A 23,951-nucleotide genomic window follows, 5' to 3' on the forward strand; every position below is an offset into this window, starting at 1 on the left:
ATCCTAAGAGGTCTTGAATTAGGCTAGGATATTACCTTGGCAATTGACACGGATTTTCAAAATAAGGTAAAAAGGTCACCTTCTGGTGACCAGCAAAAGAAGAACCAGCCACATGGAACATTTCTAATGACTTTCAGAAATAACCCTCGGATGCAAGGGAAACAACCCAAACTTGGCCTTGAAACTTCAATATGCACCTTTTTCATTGTTGTTTCAAGTGAAGTACAGAGAAGAATTACTTCCTACCAGCTCCACTTTCTTGTGCAGGGTGAGGAAGAAGCCACCATAAGCCAAGAATGGTTTACCTTGATTTGATTCCACATCCTCAAGGAATATAGTCCATCTGAATGACCTAATAACATCTCTTAAAAATAAGCCCTCCACACCACTATTCCTATCCAGGAATCCCAGGGCAACAAGTTCTTTGATCCTCTATTCTGACTCCCACCCGAACTGCTTACTTTAGTAACCAGCTTGTCACCCAATACCCATCTTCACAAAGGAGATGTGACCATTTGTGTGGACAGCATGACCAATGCCCTTGATGTCCCTAAGTCCAATGGCCTCATCTTCCAATCAGCTTCAGCCACATGCTCACATGCGTCCTCCGCGTGCCCACACTCACCTCCACGTGCCCACACTCACCTCCACGTGCCCACACTCACCTCCATGTCCCCACACTCACCCTCCACGTCCCCACACTTACCCTCCACATGCCCACACTTGCCTTCACATGCCCACACTCAGCTCCGCATGCCCACACTCACCTGCACGTGCCCATGCTCACCCTCTGCATGCCCACACTCAGCTCCACATGCCCACACTCACCTCCACGTGCCCATGCTCACCCTCTGCGTGCCCACACTCACCTTCACATGCCCACACTCAGCTCCACATGCCCACACTCACCTCCACGTGCCCATGCTCACCCTCTGTGTGCCCACACTTGCCTTCCACGTGCCCACACTCAGCTCCGCATGCCCATACTCACTTCCACGTGCCCACGCTCACCCTCCGTGTGCCCACACTCGTCCTCCATGTGCTCACACTCGTTCTTCACCCCACACACTGGAGTTTTGAACTTTGCACACCCACACTCCTCTCCCAACTCACTCCCCTTAAATCTGCTTCTTTGACACATATGGTACCCTGGGTCTCAGCTTTTCTAGAGACTGTATGCTGCCTGTTATAATCTCAACAAGCACACGGTCCCCTCACTCTGTCAACTAATCACCCACATCCATTGCACCTAAAGCCCCAATTCCTCATTTTGTTGTTGGCAAGTCTATCGCAAAACTGCTTTCTCCACCTCTCTATCCCCACACAAATGTCTCCCTTTCAACGTCACCTGCCCGATCCCTACAGATAACCACATCACATCTTTAAGAAACAAGAGGACTGCAGAGGGGCTGACTTCTAACTTCTTACCCATCAACCTAACCTTCATGGGTCAGATGACTGCACATCACCCACTGTCCACTCTCTGCAAGGCACACCCCAGTGCCCCTGACTCTGCCTCTGCTGTATTTTCCAGCTCCTTGGTGCTCCCTCTTCATCCTGTATCTCCAAACCCTCCCTTTTATTTCTGACTCTGACAAACACGCTACTGCTACTGCTAAGTCACTTCAGTCATGTCCGACTCTGTGAGACCCCATCCCTGGGATTCTCCAGGCAAGAACACTGGAGTGGGTTGCCATTTCCTTCTCCAATGCATAAAAGTGAAAAGTGAAAGTGAAGTCTCTCAGTCATGTCTGACTCTTTGCGACCCGATGGACTGCAGCCTACCAGGCTCCTCCGTCCATGGGATTTTCCAGGCAAGAGTACTGGAGTGGGGTGCCTTTGCCTTCTCTGACAAACATAGATGCTTGGATTTCTCTTCCTCTTTAAAAGCTACCCTCTGGCAGCAGTCGTATTTACAGTCCAGTTGTGTTTCAGTCACATTTAAATTTTTTCAATAGCTTTAATTACACTCCCTCTACACTTCCCAACTTCTCACGGCAAAACTTCAACCCCTGTCACCTGGACTCTGTCCTCGACACCACCCCAACCCTGATCTCAGGGAAGACTCCAACAATCTCTTCGAGGTGCTCTTACCACCTAAGTCCAATAGATATATTGCAATCTATATCTTACTTTAAGAAGGAAAATAGTGTGGGGCTTGGCCTCTGGGTTAGAATGCCTGAGTTTTAGTCCTGGATGTACCACCGTGTGTGTGTACACCTTGATCGAGTTACCTTGCTGCTCTGCACCTCAGTCTCCTCATCTGTAATTATAGTGTCTACCTTGTTAGGTAATTATTCATGTTAAGGGAGTTAATATACTAATTTCCGTAGGAAAAAATAAAAAGAAAATATAACGAACACAGAAAACACATTTAAAAGAAATAGCGTGAAAATATTCAAATTGTGTAGTAAAAGTGATAAAAGTAAAACAATTCTATTGTGTTAATAAATAGGTTAAAACAAAGAAAAGCTCTCAGACTGTCTAAATGAACAAAGTCTAATCACATGTCATAAGATAAACACCTAATATAGAATGACTCAGTAACCTTAAAAATAACAAGTCAAACAAAGACATAGGAAAATATGAAAGTACAAATAAACAGAAAATTATTATTGTAAAAATAATGCTAAAGCATCACAGTAGAATTTAAATGAAAAAGAAATATAAAAACCACAAAAGATCATATAATAGGCTAACATCTAACTTCAGTACATTCTTCTAAGAGGAAACTATACAGGCATGATTCTATATATTTTCTAACCAAATTCCCTGAAGCCATAAACTAATGACAAAAGCTTAAAAATCAATTTCTTAAAGTTGAAATATTGTATATTGTATATTTCTTAAATACATAATAACTATGCTGTCAAAGTATGTTTTGTTAACAAAAGTCTGAATGAAATAAAATTAAAAGTCAAATGGCAAGTTAAGAACAATATCTGTAATATACATGCCAGCTAAAAGGTAAATATCATATTCTGTGTAAAGAATCCTTGAGAATCATCAAAACAAATAAACTCTCTAAAAGAAAAATCAGCGAGTTCAGCAGGTTATTCACAAAAGATGAAGTAGGATTGGTAATGATTTATGAATGTAATGTTTTTAATGACACTAGGGAGATTATGGCAGATGAATGTCTTCGTCTTAACCCTTTCCTAGATTTTCCAAATTCTCTACAATAAAAATGAGCTTCTTAAAAAAAAAAAAAAAATGAGCTTCTTTTTATTTACAATAAAAATTAAGTGCTTTAAGGTGTATTACATTTTCATATCTCTCTGCATATTATACTACCCCTGTGTCATGTACATTAACTAACTCCACTACAACACCTATCACAGCAGAGTGTAAATGTCTGTTCACGAATTATTTCATCCTGTAAGCTCTAAACCTATTGGGAGCAGGAACAGTATCTCATTCATTCATATTTACAGACTCTCCTCTGTACCAAGGATTGAGGCACTCACGGGGAGGGGCTAAAAAGTGAACAAGAAGCTTAGGGTTCTAGCTCTGATAAACTTTACATTTCACAAATGGAAATGGAAATTATACAGATAAATAAGGAAATTAAATCCATTTTGTGATTAAGTATAACTAAGTGGGAGAGGGTCTACTTCACTCTAAAAAGGTGATAATTAAAAATAAAAAATAAAAAGGTGATAATTAAGAGGAGACCAGAAGGATGAAACTGGCAATTTAAGAAAGAGGTGGTGGATGTGCAAAGGCCCTGAGGCAGGAAAGAATTTGAGGATGATCTGGGAATATAAGAATGAGACCCTGGTGTGGCTGGGATATAGCAAGTAAGCTAAAGAAGCACAAGGCAAGGCTGGAGTGCTAGCTGCAGGTCAGATGACATGGAGTGCTATGAGACTTATGGGAGTTTGAATTTTCTGGTATTACTGAGGCATTTGAAGCTGGAAAGTGACATAATTTAATTTACATTCAAAAAAGTTCATTCTGGCTCTTCTATGGAAATTGACTAGGGCTGGAGGGGGAGCTTGAGCAAGAATGAAATTGAACAGTTGGCTATAGTAGTGGTCCAATCAAAAGATGAGTACGGCTTGGACAATGATGTTGGCCATGAGGAATAAAGATGCTGATGATATGAGATATTTTCAAGGTAGAGAAGAAAATAATTACTGCTAGATTAAGAGGGGAAGAGCAAAGAAAAGAGAAAATACAAAGATGATTCTTCAATTTAAGTCTTGAGCTTCTAGGCTGATTGTGGTGTCATTTATTAACACGAAGAAAATGAATGTGTGTGTGTCTGGGCACACAGGCCGAGATATATCACAACTATTTTTTTCAAGATGCCAACTAAACATCTTAGTGGACACCCTGAGGAAGCTGATATTACATTCCGAAGCTCTTGGGTGATCTAGAACCAGAGTTACAAATGTGGTAGTATTGGCATCTAAATGTCATTTAAAGCTATACAACTAGATAAGGTCCTCTTGGAAGACAGAGTAGACAGTTCAAAGAAGAGGACCAGGGCCTAAGGCCAAGTGCAGAAAGCCCAATAGAGGATTTCTTAGGAGAGTAGAGATTGGAACGTGGTTTTAGGTAGAGGGGAATGAGTCAGGGAAGTAGCATGAGATACAAGGGAATAAGGAGTTGATGGAACAGATTCTAGAGGGGACAGAAGTCAAATGGGGTCAGGTTGCTGGTTTTGTTACCAGTACTGAACAGAGGGGGACCTCATCAACTGAGATTGAATAATAACTGAAATAGAGAAATAAAACCATAGTAACAAAGGTCAACCACATTAACCCTTTATTAGCAGGTGGTCTCAGTCTAGCCTCTCAACAACCCTATGCGGTGGGGCTGGCTAAATTACCAAAGCTCAGAAAAGAAGCCAGAGGCAGGTAGGAGGGCTGAGACCCTGGTCTCCTGGTTCACAGCCAAGTCCATTACTGGACTTTATTGGAAAGCAGTCCAACTCTCATGTTTAACCAAAACACTTGGTTAAGCAGAGTTCTGACTTTTTTCCCAGTTACTCAAAGTTCAACTCTATTAATACTCCTCTAATACTATTTCTCACGCCATCACTCAGTATGCAACCTATATCATAATTATTAACAAATATTCCATGAGCGAACCCAAGGCTGGTCGTGAGAGAATGGATGTGTGATAGTGAAACATACATCTGTTCATTGCTCAGTGTCCTTCCTGTAGCAGAAATAAGAATTCTATAATGAGATACAGAATCTTTTATTCATCAGAATTCCTCTTGGGAATGCTTTTTCTGTAACACACCATGGTAGGTGAGACTTGGGTTTCTCAAATAGGAGAGAGTAATATTCTGTAAGAAATAAGGGGAAGAAGGTACTGCTTTTTTTTTATGAAATAAATGAATAATTGTAAAATGCTTACAATACATACTGTAAGATGCTGTTGAATGGTACTGTTATTACTGCCCTTACTCTGGACAGAAGGATGGGAGATGAGAAGGAAAATTCAAGGGCATGGTGGAGAAGAAGAAAGAAAGGGACTTCCCAATGTGACAACCCCTTGTGCCCTCACCGCAAGTTTCCACTAAGGTTCCCACACTCACCAGACTCTGATGTGAGCTATGAGAGGTGGAAACTGGTGGTGGCTGGGCCTTGGGTCCATGTGGGGAGGTACATGGAAATTAAGAGGCACGGGTGGTTGCAGGTGCTATGGGAGCTGGGAAGGGGACAGAGTGCAGAAGCATGGGGAAGGGGACAGTGATAACCCACAGAATCCTTGATGAAGGCTCCAGGACCACAAGATATTAGAAGTAGGGTCTGTGATATGTTTACAACACAAGGCAGGTCCTGGATGAAGCTGAGAATGAAAGTACCTCCCAGAACAGATAGGGAATATTCTCCCCATCACTGCCAGTGTGCTCAGAGCAGAATGCTCACACAACCTCCAAGAGCAAAAAAAAAAAAAAATGCAAACTGCCATGAGATAGAGCCCTCAACAGCCTGACAGCAGAGGGTCACAAGGCTGGGAGTATCAGCAAGAGTGCCAGGAAGTCCACCATCTTCCCCAGAAAGGAAAGAAAGGGACAACAGGCCCACGATGGATGGGCTTGGACCCTCAAGGGCCCACCTGGCCTCACCTGCTGAGCTTGTCCTCCAAACACTGAACTCTCATAAATGGGCTGACTCTCAGGCCCACACACATGAGCCTGGGTAAGCAGCCTGCTTCCAGAAACAAGGGCCAACCCTGGGGAGCATAATGCCAGGCACTGGAGAGGGAGATCTCAAGTGGTGGCTAGAATGTGCCAACAGTAGATTATGGGATTGCAAATCTGAGTCACAGAGAAGCAATGGGAATGGAGAAGAAGTTGGCAGGGCCAGTATAGCCCCAAAGCCCCAAACACCCGCTCATCCATCCTTGCATGCTTTATAGTTCTGAATGAGATCCTGGCAATGCAAATTATTGCTGGGATTCATGGCTCAAGCTTCTGATCACAAGGAGTTTTGTAAGAAGCCATGGGACAAGGGGCCATGGAACAAAGTCAGAGAAATCAGGTTTGGCTGCAGCAAGAGATTATAAGCATAGCAGCAAGACCAGAGACATTCAAACATCAGGAGAAATGTGAGTGCCCCTCTGAATTCTCACTGCTGATAAAAAAAGGAGGAAGCCCTCGTAAACAAACAGAACAGCAGAACAGAATTTGGTCTTGTGTGGTTCAGGAAAAGCAGCTGTCACGGCTGCAGCTCGGGCCCCAGGGCGAGGTTCCCGACTGACCAAGCTCTGGGGAATGTGGACGACTGGAGTCCTCTCTTTGGGTCAGAAGGTGCCTGGGAAGACAGCTGCAGCCTCAGGTGGAAAGGGTCACCCCGTCAACGTGCTTCTGGTGCAGGAGTCCTGGTCAGGAAGATGCCACCCAGCATCTTACCAGCTCCAGTTCCTGGGGGCAGACACCACAAAGGGGCAGGGTGAGGTCAAGACCCTCGGTGACAGAAAGACCTGCTCAGGTGTTCTGAAGTGAGGCAGAACCGTTGTCTTCAAGCCAAGCACTCGCGTAAGAAAACCCCAACCAAGGCCCTTGAGGAATGAGAGTCAGCAATGGGAGAAGAGACAGAGGAGTGAGTGAAGAATTGTGAGAAAAAAGGCTCCTCTAGTGCCATCCATGTACAGGGGATGAGAGGGGTGGGTGGAGGGAGACAGAAGACCATCCGCGATGCTCCATGTCAGTGTATGAAGACAGGGACGCTGGGGCACAGGAACTGGACCACATCTTCCCTGCAGGAAAGTCTTCAACCCCAAGGCGTCCATGTGCCCCGACTATCAACTACGCACCCCCAAGCCCCAGACCCTCAGAGATCTCCTGGTATTGGGGAAAACGGAGCTTTCCTGGAAAGGGACAAACCCCTCCCAGTGCAGGAACTGCTGGGCCAAGCCAGGAAGTCAAGTCCCAAGAGAGGCTCAGAGATGAGTCACCCACCCCCCCCCCCCCCCCGCCAAAACCCTCCAAAAAGCAGGGTATGTGCCCATTTCGGGGAGGGTGTGAATACGTCAGGAAATGATTTAAGGGATTTGACATTTTCTGGTCACTGTCGAAGGTCTCAAGCAGAGAATTTGTGGAGCAAAACATTTCAAGGGGCTGCAAACACCTTCTCAAAAGATAAGAGACAGAAAAATCTTGGCTAACCAGAACTTCTCTTTGGAAGGGACTACATATATTTTCACGATGGGGAGATTGCTTGGGGTGAAATCAAGACACTCTTTTCCAGACCAGCCCAAGGAGGCCTGCGTAAAAGAGAAGGAGGAGAGTTTGCTGTCTAGCAGGGAGGGGAGAAGGGTGAATGAAAGAGGAGATGTGGTGGAGTTTAAAGAAGGTAGAGACTCGCTCACCACCCCATAATGCCTCCGGAACTGTGCATGAAGGGACCAATTGCACAGAATACCAGAGGCCAGAGGAACGTCTGAGAAAGGGACTGGGCTTCACGTTCCAATTAAATTCAAGTTGAGTGAGTCTTAAATTTCAGGGGTCTACACAGCTGAATCAAAAGGCAATTTCACTGAGGCAGGTGATGGAGAATAGAGCGAGGAAGTGGCGGCACAATTAATTAAAGTTCTTTTATTTTTTAAAATATTGGGACAGAAAAGTTCAGAATCATTAAAAAACTGAAATAGAATTAACATCACCTGGAAAGGAGTGCAGCACGGCTTCAGCTGCACCAGACAAGCCCCTGCTCCTCTGAGAGGAGGCCAGCGAGGGGTGGATGGCAGAGGGGGAGCCCTTCTCATCTCAGGCCCTGCTGAAGGCCTGGAGCAGAGAGCCCACTAATAAGAAAGATGAAAAGTCCCTGTTTGTTACAGAGCTACAAGTCAATTTTAGGACTGTGAAATATGACTTTAATAAATGAATACATAAGCCATTGGGGTCTGAAGCCCAGCACCGCTGAGAACCAAAATGGTATTTAGTCCACAGAATCAGACATGCAGATCCAGAGCTGGGGGTCTGATGAATTTTCAAGCTCATTTTGCAAACGTCTTTGAATCTCCTGATGGCCCCCTTTTCTCTCCCGGGATGTAGGTGTAAGTGGTGTCCCTGGGTGTGTGGTGAGTCTGAGAACCTGATGGTGAGTGTGTACACCTATGAGTGCAGCCACGGGGCTATCCACTCACAGCTCTGTGTGTGTCTGAGAGACCCGTGCCTTTTCTAAACCGCTGCTCTCAGCGCATTAGTGGCTTTCTCACCACAAAGCTCAGAGGAAAGGAGATGGAATGAAATGACGCTGTGGTGTAACAGGCTGGAAATCAGAACCTTCTGCCAGATGAGGCTGCTCATCACAGGGACAGCTCGGAGCTCAGCCACAGCCGGTGTTTCTTTAAGGAGGACCGCTCACCTCCATCCCCTATGTCTGCTCTTCCCTCACTTCCTCCTCCCTTCCACTGTCGGACTCACTGAGAGCCCGATACAATGTTACATACTACCTCATTTAACCCAGGGACCTCTTCAGTTTACAAATGAGACAACTGTGCTCAGAACGATAATGGGGCAGACCCAACACTGCACTGCTAGTGAGCAACCGATTCTCAGGTTGGGCATGCTTTTTCTTCCCTAAAAGCAGGAAACTGAGCTTGGAGCCAGAGGACCTAGGCAGAATTATGGGGATCTCAAATGGCCAATAACATCCCTTACTCTGGAACACAGGACATAGTGCCACCCAACACAGGAGTTACTATCAGATAAATGAGAAGCAAATATATGCTTACCACAGAGCTGAGACATAAGAGATGCCCAGGACACATCCATTTCCTCCCCCCTGTACCCCATCAAAGAGCAAGGTCAGCAGTGAGTCTAACCCTCACCTGGGTCACTTTTCTTGCTCTTTATCCTTCCTTGCACCTGTGGCCCCCATCCTGTATCCATCTGCATCAGGTCCTAGGTAGGGGGTTTCTAAATTGGAACACTAAGGCCTCCTTGAGGGGATCCACAGACTTACAGAGACACTTCAAGCTATACTTAGTGAAACAGGGGCAGTTTCAGGACCAGGGCACCAGGGTTTTAGTCCCAGCTTTGCCAATGATTTGCTGTGTGCTCTTGGAGTTCACTGTCTATCTCTGGACCTCAGCTTTATCACCTACATCAGGATTCAGCAAACTATGGCCTGGAGACCAAATCTGGTCCATCACTTTTTTGTGTGCAATAGAGTTTTACATGGAACAGCCATGTCCATTCATTTACACATTGTTCACATCTGATTTCACAGTACATCTGAAAGAACTGTACCATGAGTTTTGAACTGAAGGATGCCTACGAATCTCCCAGGCACTCAGCTTGCCACCCTTCAGTCCCTCTTCTGCTTTAGATTCCAGAGAAATTTCTCCAAAAATAGATCTGACTATGTCACTTTCTGACTTAAAGCCTTCCATCTGTGTGTGTGGATATCAACTGCAAACAGGCACAAAGGAGCTTACGGAGTGAAGAAAACATTCTAAAGCTGGTTTATGGTGATGATTCTGCAATTCAATAGGTTTACTAAAAATCACTGGCTCGCATGCTTAAAATAAGTGGATTCTATGATATATAAATTGTACCTTAATGAAGTAATTTAAAAACTTTCAACAGCCCCGGGCCATGACAACATGGAGCTATGTTCCTCTAAGTGTGCCCATGGGCTGGTGGCATCATGTACCATGTATATTAACAGCCCACAATGAGATAAGAAGTGTTCAGAAAGTGTTCCAGCAATTTGGCCTCGCTGTGACACTTTTATTGCAGATTGTAAGAGTATTGGTCCACAGTGAGTTAAGGAGAAAAAACTGGTCTTCACCACAGATGGTTCAAGTAGTGTTGCTCTAGGCTACAGAATAAATCTATTCTCCTTAGCCTGGCATTCAAAGCCCCCCATGACCTAACCATCCCTGCAGGTTTAGCTCCCAGTATATCTTCCTTTCAATCTACCTATAAACAACCTAGTTATCAAACTCTGCCAAAATATCTTACTCCTTCAATCCATGGTATCCATCACCCCTGTCAATGCAAATGCCTTTCCCTTCCTTCTTCAATAAGTATTTGTTCATCTTCAAGACTCAGCCTAGCTGTCTTGTCCTCTTAGGAGCCATCCTAACTGTCTTGCTCCCAACCCCTCTTCCCCAGGGGCAATATTTGACTTGTTACCTTTCTGAACCTCAATTTTTCATCTGTAAAATAGGTATAATAATAGCACCTCTCTCATAAGATTGTTATAAGAAATTATTTGCTAGAAGGCTTCAGTGTCTGCATCCCTCCAGCATCCCGTGGAATCCACATATATCCCACTATACTGTGTTTATATAAATAAACAGTATCAATCAGTCTCCTCCTGCAGACCGCGATCTCCAGGGAGGCAGGGGCTACACTGGATCTCTCCTCCATCCTCCAGGACTGATTAGCATAAGCACCTTGGTAACCATGAGGTGAACGAGTACATAAAATTCTTTCTAGATCAAATCTCTAAACAAGAGGGCAAGTGGTGTATATAGGCAATTACTTTAAAAAAAAAAAAATCAAACTATGATAAAACTCCGTACCTGGTAGAAATGTGGCCAGAAGGTGCTGATGGCAAGCTCTGCCTTCACCCAGCCCTCGGTGACCACCCCAGACACGTTCCAGACGGGGTTTCCCTGGGGTCCACCATTCACCTTCACATAGACATTTAGGGCCCCAGGGCTGGATCGGTCGCGGCTGGAGAAGTAGTAATGGAAATCAATGCAGTGGGTGTCATTCTCCTTCAGGGTCGGCAGGAGAAGGTGGGCCTTCTGGCCAGAGGCCCTCCCAGAGCTGTTCACCATCATGAAGGATCCTGGAGACCCACAAAACAGGTGGGAGGTAGAGACAAGGAGAGAGAAAGAAAATCCTTCTGAAAATCAGTCGCATCTGGAAACACAGTAGCCAGAAATCCAGTCCATCTAGAAGGGTCTGGTTGACCCCCAGGAACCCACATTTCCTTTCTCAATTCAAGTATCCTCTTCTGCAACTGGGAATAAAAAGTGTTACTCACCAAGGTGGTTTTGTAAGAATTAAGAGAAGGTAACACACACAAAATATTTCTACAAAGTAAACAGTCTATAAATACATACAGAACAACAACAAAACTCACTAAAACCAGTAGCTCCTACAGGAAGCATGGAATAAAAACTCAGGAATTTAGTTAACTGTAACCTCCGTGGATGAAATGAGGTGAAATATAACCTCATTTAAGCTCGGGTGGTCTCAATGGAAGCAGAAGCTCTGCAACACCAGGGTGTTGTTCTAACATATTCCACCTCGAGCCTTGCATTAATACAAGAAATATACGGGAGGAGGACATATAAAAGTACAGTACACTCAAGAAGGCAAAGAAGACCTTGAAGATAGGTGAGAATCGACTGAAAGATGGAATGGAGAGTGAGTAATCCTTGCTGAGCACTTAAGGAGTACCGCTGTGAGGCTTAGTTTCTTATTTATATTTTGTTAAACTTAATCTTCAGAACGACCCCCGGAGAAGAAGGCTTTTCATTTTATTTAAAGACTGAGTGACTCACCCTGGACCACTCAGACAAGGAAGGGTGAGACCCAGATTCTCTTCAACCTCAAAGTTGATGCTATTTTTACGACCTGCAGAAAACATGACTATTATTTTCACAAACACTGAAAAAGGCTATCTCCTAGGAAGGAAGTGAGCCTCTTGGAGTTCTTTGACAGATTAAATGGTTGTTTCTAGTTCTTCACCCCTCCCTGGATCCACTCTTTGCCTTTAACTTGCCCCACCTTCCAACAGAGGCAGAGAGTGTGTCCTTATCCCATGCTTTGGGCTCTACTTGCTTTGGTCAGCAGGATGCTAAGAGAATGAGGCTTGAAATGTGCTTGCCTAGCCAGGCTTGCCCTCTTGTGCTACTGCTGTCTTCCAGGATAAGAACGTGCCCCAGGTAGCCGCTGCCCCTTCGGTTTGAGATCAAGAACAGACACGTGTGGAAGAGAAATAGGCCCAACGGAGAGTAAAGAACCCAGCCAGGCCTCCCGAGCAGCTGGCAGTGCAGCCACAGAGCCAACAAGCCCAGCCCGGGTCGGCCAATCCACGACAGAGGCTCAGGCCCAGGAGTGTGAGCACAAAATGTGCACTGTAACTTCCCTCTAGGTTTGCTAGGTGCATTATTGTGGCAACAGTTCACTGACGAAGGTCATCTGAGAGAGCAGCCCTATGAAAGAAGCCACAGGGGGGCACATTTCAGTTCAAAGGCCCTTTTAACAAGTAGAACGGATGCAAAATTGGGGTGGACTACCCCGAGACAAAATAAGTCCCTCATCACCACAGGTGGCTAAACAGAGTCTAGACAAATTGAGCAGACATCTAAGGAAATTTCACCATCAACTGTGAGGGCCGAACTCTGTGACTTAAGAATCTTGTGAGTCTATGGAATAAACTGCATCATAAAACACAGTAGATAAACTCAAGTGATTCTGCAATGAATATTCCCACCAAGAAAACCACTGCTGCTTTGAAATCTTATTTTAGGCACTAAAATCTTCAATCAGAATGGAGCCTTAAGACTATTTATCCTCAACCAAGATGAGCCACTTCAATAGCTATCAGTGGCCTCATTCTTTCACTCTAACCCCCAAAAGACTAACAGTTGCCAGATACTCAGTGCTAGGCAATCCATATCTTGGGGTTCTAAAGGGTACTGGTCATTCACAGCCTGTCTCCTCTGGGTTCATAATAAATTTTAAAATAGACACAGGAGACAGAGTTCAAAATCTCCACTTTATTACAAAGCTGGATTAGAGAAAGGAACACGGACTTGAGGACAAATTAGGCTCTCCTGCACTTTCTCCTCTGAACCAGCACGCAAAGTAGTTGGACCATCGACAACTCCTTCCTTCCGACTCTACCCAGATCCCTAAGGCTCCTTCCTAAAATAAGCCAACAAGAAGCAAGGTGATAAAGGCAGCAACTTGAACCAACAGCTACCAGACTTTCAATATCCAGTATCTTTCAATAGCCAATGTTGAATATCCAATAACTTTCAATATCCAAGCAGAAAACTCACCCACCCCCTGAGTAGGAGCCTTGGAAAGTAGAGCAAAAGCAGTATCTTCCACATGTTTCCAAGCAAATCAAACTTCCTAGTTTACAGCTAGGCAGCAACCCAGGTACATGGGGAGCTAGCTGTCCCTTGTCAGATGCTGTCTCTAATCGTCACAACCTCCCGGCAGCAAGGAAGGACCACTGCCGTGGGGAAGGAGGGGCAGAGACAAGTCGGCACCTGTGTCCTCACCTGTTTGCTGACCTGCATCCCACAGGGTTCCAAAGGTCTTCCTGGGATGGGAGAGTGCTGACTCACAAGACCCACAAGCCCCTGGGCACAGAGGGGGGTGCAGCTGCAGATAGGGAAGGCAGCCTGAGAAACAGCGGTGACTGGGTCTCTCTATCAGAATCCTGGGATGCCCCAGAGACATTTAAAGCTCCTGTCCTCCAGGCAGTTCACACACCCGGCTTCTTACTGCCCACAGCACAGAGAGTCAGGAAAGTTTCCCATCCACCAGCTCAGGTTCCCCCTTCTTTGCATCCTAGCTCTAGTGATGAAGCAGGCCCACTGATGGGGTGGAGCCAGGTAACATCCATCCACCCCAGCAAATCTAGGAATCCTCTCCATTGTGTGGCCTCCATGACAGTTAATAAAGGATGCTGCCATTTCCCTGAAGGCAGAACTGGTGAAAGTGCGTGGCCCTCCATCAAGCCTTCATGTAGTAGAAACTGCCGGTTGACTAGCAAGCCTGTCTTCTCTGTGCTGGGCAGAGCTGGACTATATTTCCCAGCCTCCTTTCAGAGTTTGGTGAGGCCATGCAACTGGGTTCCCACCAACAGGTCCTAAGGATGAAGTCTGCCACTTCCTGGTTTGATTCTTCAAGGTGGACAACCTCTACCCTCAGCCAGCTCCCAATGCTTCATCCTCCTTTAATCTCATCCTTCACGGGATGATTCCTGGACCAGGAGTCTCAGCATCACCTGAGAGCTGGTAAGAAATGCAGATTCTCGGGCCCCACCACACATCTACTGAATCTGAATTTGCATTCGATCAAGATCATGAGGTGATCTGTATGCACACTCAGGCCCCAGAATCATTGTCACGTTGTTTTTTTTTCCTGTCCACCAACTGAAACGACAGGATTCCAGGAGCCTAAGGGACAGCAAGAGCACAATTAAAGGAACCGAGTTCCCTGAATGACCATGACAACGAGGAAGGCCATCACTATTAGGAACACTCCTTGTGGACTTCAAGCAAGGAATAAACTATTATTAGGTCATCAAGCCACTGAACATCTGACGTTTACTTCTGCAACTAGCATTATCATTATCATTTTGGCTTCCCTGCAGAGCCCCTACTTCCTGTAAGTTCCTTTAGTTAAGCAGATAACATGAGCAATGATAGTTACGAAGCAAGGCTGCGAGATGCTCCAAACAGGGACATCATTGAGAGAAGCGTCCTTGGGTGAAAAGAAGCAGAAAAGGCTGAGAATGAAAAGCATGAGCTCGCAGAAAAAAACCCTCGAGAAGGAAAGAAACATCCTGAACCTTCGTTAAGATACTTCATGTCTCAGGGGGGCCAGAGTGGGTTGCGTTAGGGTAGCAAACCATGTTCCCCACTACCACTACCCTCACCCCTAATGTCAGTTTGTGGGATTTCACATGCATCCTCAGGCCTGTAGACCAGACAGAAAGGTATACACCAGGGGGCAAGGATCAGAGAGATATATAAGAAAACTGAAACAAACAGAAGAAAATGATGACTGCCCATCCCTCCCCACCCAGCCGACCTGCAAAGAAGGGGAAGGTCAGGCCAGAGGGACGGGTAGGATGGAGCCCTGCTCAGGAATGTCCCAGTGAGGTTGCCTTGGAGTCCAAGTGACAGAGTGTAAGAGAGGACCCTCTGGGGACGTGGATTGGAAGGTCAGCAGCATCTGGTCTGCCCACAGATGGGGGGTACGGTGATGCTGGGAGGGGCATCCAGAACAGCAACTGTGGCGAGGGTCTCCTTCTATGCCCTGCAGGCAGTGGGCTTCCATAAGGAGTCCAGAGTATAAGTATGTTCTTATACTCATGCACTCAAGACCAGCCCCCACTCCAGTAATCTTGCCTGGAAAACCCCATGGACAGAGGAGCCTGGCAGGCTACAGTCCGTGGGATCACAAGAGTCAGACACGACTTAGCGACTAAACCATCCACCACTACAAAATGAATATATGCCTAAATATAATGTGTGAAAAGGATATTTGCCATATACTAGATAGTTTTTTGGTGGGAGGGTGGGATTTAAGGAAGACTTGGGGTTATTTTTTCATCAACTTCCACTTTATACTTATTTATAATGGCCATTATTTTTACTAATACTGTAAAACTATGAAAATGAATAAAATACTAAAAGTTTCATTAAAAAGAAAAAACCAGCCCCAAGGATTCTCACAAGTAACTTGGGAGAGCCTTAGGAAGGCAGAAAGAGGCTTGGCAGACAAGCAGATGGAAACTTGGGGACATAAGATTTAGACCTGGATTAGTGTCCAATCACCACTGTAACTATTACCACAAACTCAGTGGCTTCATTCACTCTTTTAGAAGTCTAAAATCAAGGTGTTATAGGGCTGCTTTCCTTTTGGAGGCTTCAGGAGATAAACTGTTTCCTTGCCTTCAGTGGTTGCCTGCATTCCTCGGCTCATGGACGCTTCCTCCATCTTCAGAAGGCATCACTCCAACCTCTGGTTCCACAGGCACAACTTTTTCCAAATTTGACTCTCCTGTCTCCTTCTTAAAAGGACCCTGAACAATTAGGATCTACCCAGATGGTTAGGATCATCCCTCCACTGCAGTGTCCTAAATTCAATGACATCTGCAAAGTCCCTTTTGTCATGGAAAGTAACATATGCACCTTTGCAGATATTTGTATTAATATAACTGCAAACATACTCCTAAGCTACTGGACCAGATACAGAAGAAGGATAACAGATCGAATCAGAAGCTAGCAGGTATGCACTGTCTGAACAGCAGGTGCCCCAGGGAATCTGCGTGCTACTGTAAAAGTGTAAAAGATCCCTTGCAGTATTAGAACCTGTCACCATGAATGTCTTATAACAGAAGCATGGTATAAAAAGCAAAATGTAGAGTCGAATCATTTGGCTCCCAATCTGGACAGAAAAAGTTCTGGGAATAAAGCAGGGAAGATTCATGTTTCAGCAGTGGAAATTCCTCAGGGCAACTAGCCCATGTAACCATCACATCATGCATGGCTCCTCAGATACCCACTCCCACATGTAGCTGTTCTCAGGCCATCCTCCAAGCTCATCGGACCAGTGATCTGGAGTAGAAACGTGCCCTGTAGTCTGGCCACTCAACATCTGAACTCTCTTCCCATATCTGGGGAACCCCTCAAGTTTTAAAGCAGAGCCCATATCCTCTTTGGAAATGGAAAGGACCAGATGCCCTCTGTCCCAGCCTCCTCTGTAGCTAGGACTCAGACACAGGATCTCAGGTCTACCAAACAGGCACACCCAACCCCAATTTCTGAACCGAGCCCTAGAGTCTAGAGTCTCTGAACCAGGGCTCAGTGAAGGAGGGTCTGTGTGGTAGCAGCCGTGGAGGAAGGTGCCTCTGAGCCGCAGAGGACCTTGAAGCAAACGCAGCCCGGCTGCAACGGAGCACAGCCCCTGAACACAAGACACAGAGGCAGGAGAGACTGACGCAGCCAGGGTGAGTCAGGGCATCTTCCACGAATGGACTGAGTTGAGCCGGCATCTGAAGAGTGAAGCCAAACCTCACCAATCACTGAGCACATTATGAACCCTGATAATAGAATCTGGCCAGCTTTAAGTCCCTTCCGGTACCTGCAGGAACGCCAGCACCAAGCAACACTCCCTATGTATTGATATTTTCAGAAGTTCCCACAGCACCCCAAGGAATGACACCAATCCCCTTGCCCTCAGGGCACTTCCAGATGCAGATCCCCCATATGCCCCTGCCATCATTCGTGATGGCTCGATGACTGGGTGGGTCCTTGTTCCTGTCTCTCTGCCCTGGGACAGACTCAGGGGACACACAATATAACTGCTTTGGCCCCAACGTCTGGAAGGTTCTAGGGCCAGCTGTTTCTGCAAACCCACAAAGCTCTTTTTCCCCCTCCTCCATCAGGGTCTACGCTCACCTCTGCCCCCTACAGTTAGCTCTTAATTCCACTTGACATCATTCTTCATGATGGATTTCTTCCTCCACCCATGGCCAGGCAACAGGCTTCATCCAGTATTCTCATAACTACACGGGGCCGTTTTTTTTTCCTCTCCTGATGCCCATTCCACAGGAGTATTGCCAGCCTATCAGGTTTAGTGTAAATCAGAAGATGTAAAGAGATACAGGTGATATAGCTCTGAACTCCACACATCAGAACACGCAAGCCTCTCCTATTTCCCAGCTGGGGTCGGTCCCTTCCATTGAAGTGCTCCTACTGGCAATCTGGGAGGGCATTTCTAGTAAATCAAACAGCATGTGCAAAGGCCAGGGCAGGAAGCTGCAGCAATCCATAGCCAGGCGTCTCAGCGAAGGGCGGGACCCAGCCATCTAGAGCCCCCATGCACATCAAGCCCACCTTACAGAGGTCTGGCCATGCCCTCCAGAAAGGAAGGAAGGCTATCTTTGGGCTGAGCGCAGGCCTGCCTGCCGTCATAGAGATTCCTCAGGAATGAAAGCCCGTACGGCAGCAGCATAGCGGGGCCCTCTTTGATCAACAGGTTGGCTTAATTAATACCATCCCGGGGCTGTCAGTTTCCTGGAGATCAAAAATGAGCCCGTCATTATGCGAGATCAGCCAGAAACAAGAAAGAGAAAGACTGTAAATACATTCTCGCCACCCCGCCCCCCGCCTCCATTTTTCTTCCCCCTTCAAAAATCTACTGGCGTAATCAGGAACATAAAACAGCCTTAGTTTCCTCATAGTTATTACACACAGTCCCAAAAACTGTGGAATTAAACCAGGAAGTACTCTCTGGCTGGCCATAAATTTTGCATTTTTTTCCCCTTCGTGCATAATAACGCCTTGATAAGAGCCCCGTTATTGATGTGTCTGCAACACAGATCCCCTTTTTGGAAGCAGAAACGCTTCTCTGCAGCAGATGGTGGCTATTGTGTTTACACATGAGCACCTCAGGATTGCATTTCCTCACGTCGGCAGTAAAAAGAAAGCCCTAATTGAGTTTTTAATGGCTTTGCACATTGTTCATTAAGATTACATGAGTGTGCTCACGACTGGCAGCTGAAGGCCTGAAGCTCCGAGAGCTGGGAGCCATCCCTGCAGACAGGTGGCCCTGCCAGCTTCCAGCGCCAGCACCTATGAGGAGGGAGCGGATGGTGGCAGGACCCAAACGCTGCCCGTAGCCAGCACAGCTGTGATGGCGTGGAACACGTCCTGGACTTGCAGTCAAGAAAACTGGGTCTCAGTCCCACATCTTTCATTCCTTAGTTGCATCACTTTGAGCAAGTCAGTGAGCCTCCCTGGACCTCAATGTCCTCATCTGTAAAATGGGAATAATGAAAGCTACATGTCCAAGTTTTGTTGTTGCTTGGCTTTCAGTGTATATTACATAAAACACTGGACTTGACTCAATAAACATTAATTTCAGAACAAATGGCCAGCAGCAGGTGACAACGAGCCAAATGTAATTTATGTTTGATGTCACCAAAGCTTATTAAGAACTTAGTACATGTCAGGCATAATCTAGGAAATAAATTTTTAATTTAATTTTAATTAAATATAAATAGGCATGCATTGCTATTAGCTACTAAATCAGAGAACGCAGTTCTAGACCCTAAAGTCTCTGCTTATTGAACAAGTGTAATTAGTATGTTTACAACTTTCTACCTCTGCAACTTGATCTGACATTTTTTCCACATCCCAGGGAAGTCATGCCATGCTATCTCTGATTTAAAGCAAGGAGCACAGAGGAAGAGAGAAGTCCTTTTACCCAAAGTTACAGAGGTATTAAAAACCAGAGACACCACTTTGCAGACAAAGGTCTGAATAGTCTAAACTATGGTTTTTCCAGTAGTCATGTATGGATGTGAGAGTTGTACCATAAAGAAGGCTGAGCACTGAAGAACTGATGCTTTCAAATTGTGGTGCTGGAGAAGACTCTAGAGAGTCCCTTGGACAGCAAGGAGATCAAACCAGTCAATCCCAAAGGAAATATTGAATATTCATTGGAAAGACTGATATGGAAGCTGAAGCTCCAATACTTTGGCCACCTGATGCAAAGAGCCGATCCATTGGAAAAGACTCTGATGCTGGGAAAGATAGAAGGCAGGAGAAGGGAACAACAGAGGACGAGATCGTTGGATGGCATCACCGACTCAATGGATATAAGTTTGAGCAAGCTCCAGGAGTCGGTGATGGACAGGGAGGTCTGGCGTGCTTCAGTTCACAGGGTTGCAGGGAGTCGGCCACAACTTAGCAGCTGAACAGCAACGCGGAGGTAGAAACTCACAAACACACCCATTACACTTGTTCAATAAACAGAGACTTTAGTGTCTAGAACTACATTCTCCGAATTAGAAGCTAACAGCATTGTGTGCCTAGTTAAATTTTATTAATATTAAACTAAAAATTCATTCCTTAGACACAACTAGCCATATCCCAAGGACTCAGCTGATATCATGTTTTACAGTGACAACAGAGAAAATCCCCACCATCAGAGACAGTTCTATTGAATAGCGCTGGTCTAGAAATTGCAGATTACTCACCAGAGCATAACAAATTATATCCAGAGGAGACACAGGAGGTTAACTAATCCAACCAGCTCATTTTAGCAATCCCAGTGGGGGTAAGGGACTTGCTTAAGGTCACACAACACAGTGAAGGCTCTGGGTCAGGTTTCCTGACTTCTGCTTCAGTTTGTACCATGAACAATTCTGCCCACCACGCTTGAGTTCCATGCGCATGGTGCTAGTTCCACAAAGAGTTACTTAAGATCATGGGCCGGGGGTGGGGCGGGGGAAGCAAAATGCTGGCTCCAAGAGGCAGAGTTCTCCACCCGCCCCCCTCAACCCCGGCTACGTGGCATGTGAGATCTTAGTTTCTGACCAGGGATCACACCCACACTCCCTGCAGTAGAAGTGCAGAGTCCTAACCGGTGGACCACCAGAGAAGTCCCAGAGGCAGAGTTCTTAAGCATTCCAGTGCCAGGTGTCTTTTAGGAGAAGTATGCACCCAGGGCACTCACAGCCCCAGCTCTGAAATGCAGTTCAACCACTACCTGTTGAGCCCCCAGCCCCACGTACAGGAGCTACTGCGGGGCACTCACAGAGAAGGCCAGCACGTACCTGATCTTGACTGGAAGCCCAGCAACCCCTCTTTTGCCTGGATGATCTCAGATGAATCCCCTAAACTCTGTGAGCCTCAGTTTCCTTTTTTGTACTCCACAAAGATACATCTAACTGAGTAGTCAGGAGGAGTAAATGAAACAATTTATAAAGTAGCTAGGTAAGGATTGCCGCATTGTAGGTCCTCAGAAATATAGTTCCTTTCTTTCTGTCGTTCCTCAATTTTTCAATAAAGTGGGAAGGCCTCAAAAGACTGAAGAAGAAAACAGCAAAGACTCGACTGAGAAACAATAGAATCTGCGGCTCCTTTCTCACCCCTTGCAACTCACCAGTCATCAAATTCAGGGGCTGATGCCTCCTTGCGTTTCTCATACCTTCTTCCTCTCCACTCTCACAGCTGCTGGACATTCGTGTCATGGACTTTCTGTCTGTTTCATGGATGTTTGCAACAACTTCCTAACCAGTCTAATCCTTAATTCTTTCACCATCCAATGCAGCAGCAAGTAGCATCATCTTCCTAAGATGCAAAACTGACTGCGACATGTCTTAAACTTCCTAGGAAGTCCTTTTTTATAGGAAACTTCCTGTCCCCTATAAAGTCCAGAGTCTTTCATGGAGATGTGTGAAGGCCTCCATATCCAGCTTCTATTTCCCGCCTTGTATATGAATACTCTCACCCTACACAGCCCCCAACCACCCCATGGTAAGTTAATAATGGTTTCCCAAAGATGCCCATGTTTTAATCTTTGGAGCCTGTGAATATGCTACCTTACATGCCCAGGGTTGCAGATATAATTGCTAATCAGATGACCTTGAGATAGGACTATTCTGGATGAGAAAGGAGGAAGAGGCCGAATCAGAGAAGGAGGTGAAGAGGCTTCGCTGCTGGCTTTGAAGATGGAGCAGGAAGCCACAGACCAAGAAATGGCAGTGGCCTCTAGAGACTAGAAAAGGCAAGAAAAGCTTCTCCCCTCCCCCAGAGCCTCCAGAAAGAAACACAGCCCTCCGGACACCTCAATTTTATCCCAGTGAAACCCAGTTAGGACTTCGGACCACCAGAAGCTGCTGTTACAGCAACAATGGGAAACAAATACACCCTCCAGCCTTCCCTGCGTCTGGGTCTTTGCTCAGGTGATGCCATTTCTGAAATCCACACTGCCTGGCCCAGTCGTGGTCCTTCACCAGATTATTTAAATACACTTCTCTCTCTCTTTTCACTGAAGACTAGAGAACAGTTACTCCTGCATTGCTGACCCTACCCATGGCTCTCTCATAGCTCTCCTGGACACAGCCTAATTTAAAAATCTAGGAAGATGAAGTTTGGCTGTCTGATCACAATAAAAGGGCAGAGGGCACAAAAATGTCAAAAGACACAGTGTACCATAAAGTAAGAAAATATACAGGGAAGAGAAACAGAATTCTACCAGAAGTATCATGAAAACTAAACATCATTAAGTCAGTCATAAACATAACAATCTACCAATAGCCAGGGTAACAAACACATTTGACATTATTCACACTATCAACGAAAGCTTTCTAATTATCATGTGTCAAAAAAAAAAGGAAAGAAATGAGCTTCCTTTCTAATACAACAGACAATCAGGGCAGGAGGGGGATTAATTACAGCTTAATGGATACATAATATCTATTTAGAACAAAGAAAATACATTCTGAAGTTTCAAAGGCACAGAACACTTGTGAACGTTTTTTTTTTCAGAGTCAGTTTGTGTGAACAAGTAATAACTATTTCTGTAATCATTCATTCAGACCAATAAGTTGAGGTTTAAGCATTTCATATGCAAATGTGTTAAGGCAATTCTCCAGGAAACAGCTATCTGATAATCCATGTAGGGGTGGATAATGTAGCTGAAAAATGGAATTAAACTCAGGTGATTGGATTTAAACTCAGGTGATGGAAGGAGGCTCTTAGCATGAACCTTTCCCCCCAAGACCTGGTACCTGGGTGTCTGCATTCCTTCCCCATCCCTGAGCAAAAGATGAAAAGTGAGGGAAAGAGGGAGAGAGGAAAGAGAAGGGAAGGAGAAAGAATGGGGGAAATAAGGAGAGGAGGATAAATCAGAGGAAGATGAGGAGAGGAGACACACAGAGAGATGCAGAGGGGAAGAATGAAGGGGAAAGGGAGGTGGTGACGCCAGGGAAATGCAGTTCAGGTGAGGAGAAGAACACTGAGCCAGGTGGGAGAGGAGGAGAGGAGGACGGTGAGGGAGACAAAGCAGAATAAAACCTGAACTTAACGTCTTCTCACCCCTCTGCTCCCCAAATCAAATTCAAGCAAAACCCTTCTCACGACATTCTTTTTCTGGACATTAACAATAATTGTATGATGAAACCAGATGCAGGTAAGCATCACAGGGTACACCGGGTTCTCCCCGTCTATAATCACATAACTCGCCTCCCCCCGTATCTCAGCAGCAGCAGCATCTCAACATCCCAGGGGAAAAATAAGCATGATTGCTGGAAAATCAATGGAACCCAACACAGGATAGAACCAGACGTCGGCGGCATAAACGATGGAATCTAAGGGTTTGTCTGAGTTGCTCTCTGATGCGGGATTAGCAGGACTCTTTGGGCAAAGTCAAGACAGAACTGATGGGCAGGAAATGCCACTCTCCCTTCAGACTCCAACCCCTTCCTGTGCATCCATCTTCATCACAGGGTGCCTCTGTGAGTGAGGGATTCTCTCTCCATTTCTTCACCTGGAAAACAGGCATGCAGCTAGAGCTTCTGAAGTCCCCTCCAAGCGGAGAAGTCAAGGAGCTACAGTCACATGACTAGTTAGTGGTATGGAAGGAACCAGGACTGGCTTGGACTTTCTAACTAGGCTCCTCATGGAAAGAGGGTGATGAGATGAGACCCTTTGCCTTGGATCTTCTTCCAAGAGAAAGTCATTTTCGTCTTCCCACAAGAATTCCTTCCTCGTATTCGTCACACTTGCTCATTAATAGCAACAGCAAACACATATTATCACATTTGACTTCTATCCATTCAGTGAATTCTAATATCAGCTCTATGAAGTGGTTGCTATTATCATCCTTGTCTTACAAATGAGAAAACTGAGGAACATAGAGGTTAGGTAACTTTCCCAAGGCCACACAGCTGGCAACAGGGCCAAGATTCAAACCC

General features: G+C 45.7%; 1 protein-coding gene across 12 annotated transcripts in view; it reads right to left on the minus strand.

Annotated features, from left to right (window-relative positions):
• PTPRT (protein tyrosine phosphatase receptor type T) overlaps positions 1-23,951 on the minus strand; it is a 1,101,260-nt gene that overhangs the window by 674,306 nt on the left and 403,003 nt on the right. For all 12 annotated transcript variants that reach the window (XM_043884333.1, XM_043884327.1, XM_043884332.1 and 9 more), the window contains exon 3: positions 11,002-11,273. In XM_043884333.1, coding sequence (XP_043740268.1) covers positions 11,002-11,273 — 272 coding nt within the window. The remainder of the gene's footprint in view (positions 1-11,001; positions 11,274-23,951) is intronic.

The sequence above is a fragment of the Cervus elaphus genome, chromosome 23 (assembly GCF_910594005.1).
Source record: "Cervus elaphus chromosome 23, mCerEla1.1, whole genome shotgun sequence".
In the NCBI taxonomy this organism is placed as follows: domain Eukaryota; kingdom Metazoa; phylum Chordata; class Mammalia; order Artiodactyla; family Cervidae; genus Cervus; species Cervus elaphus.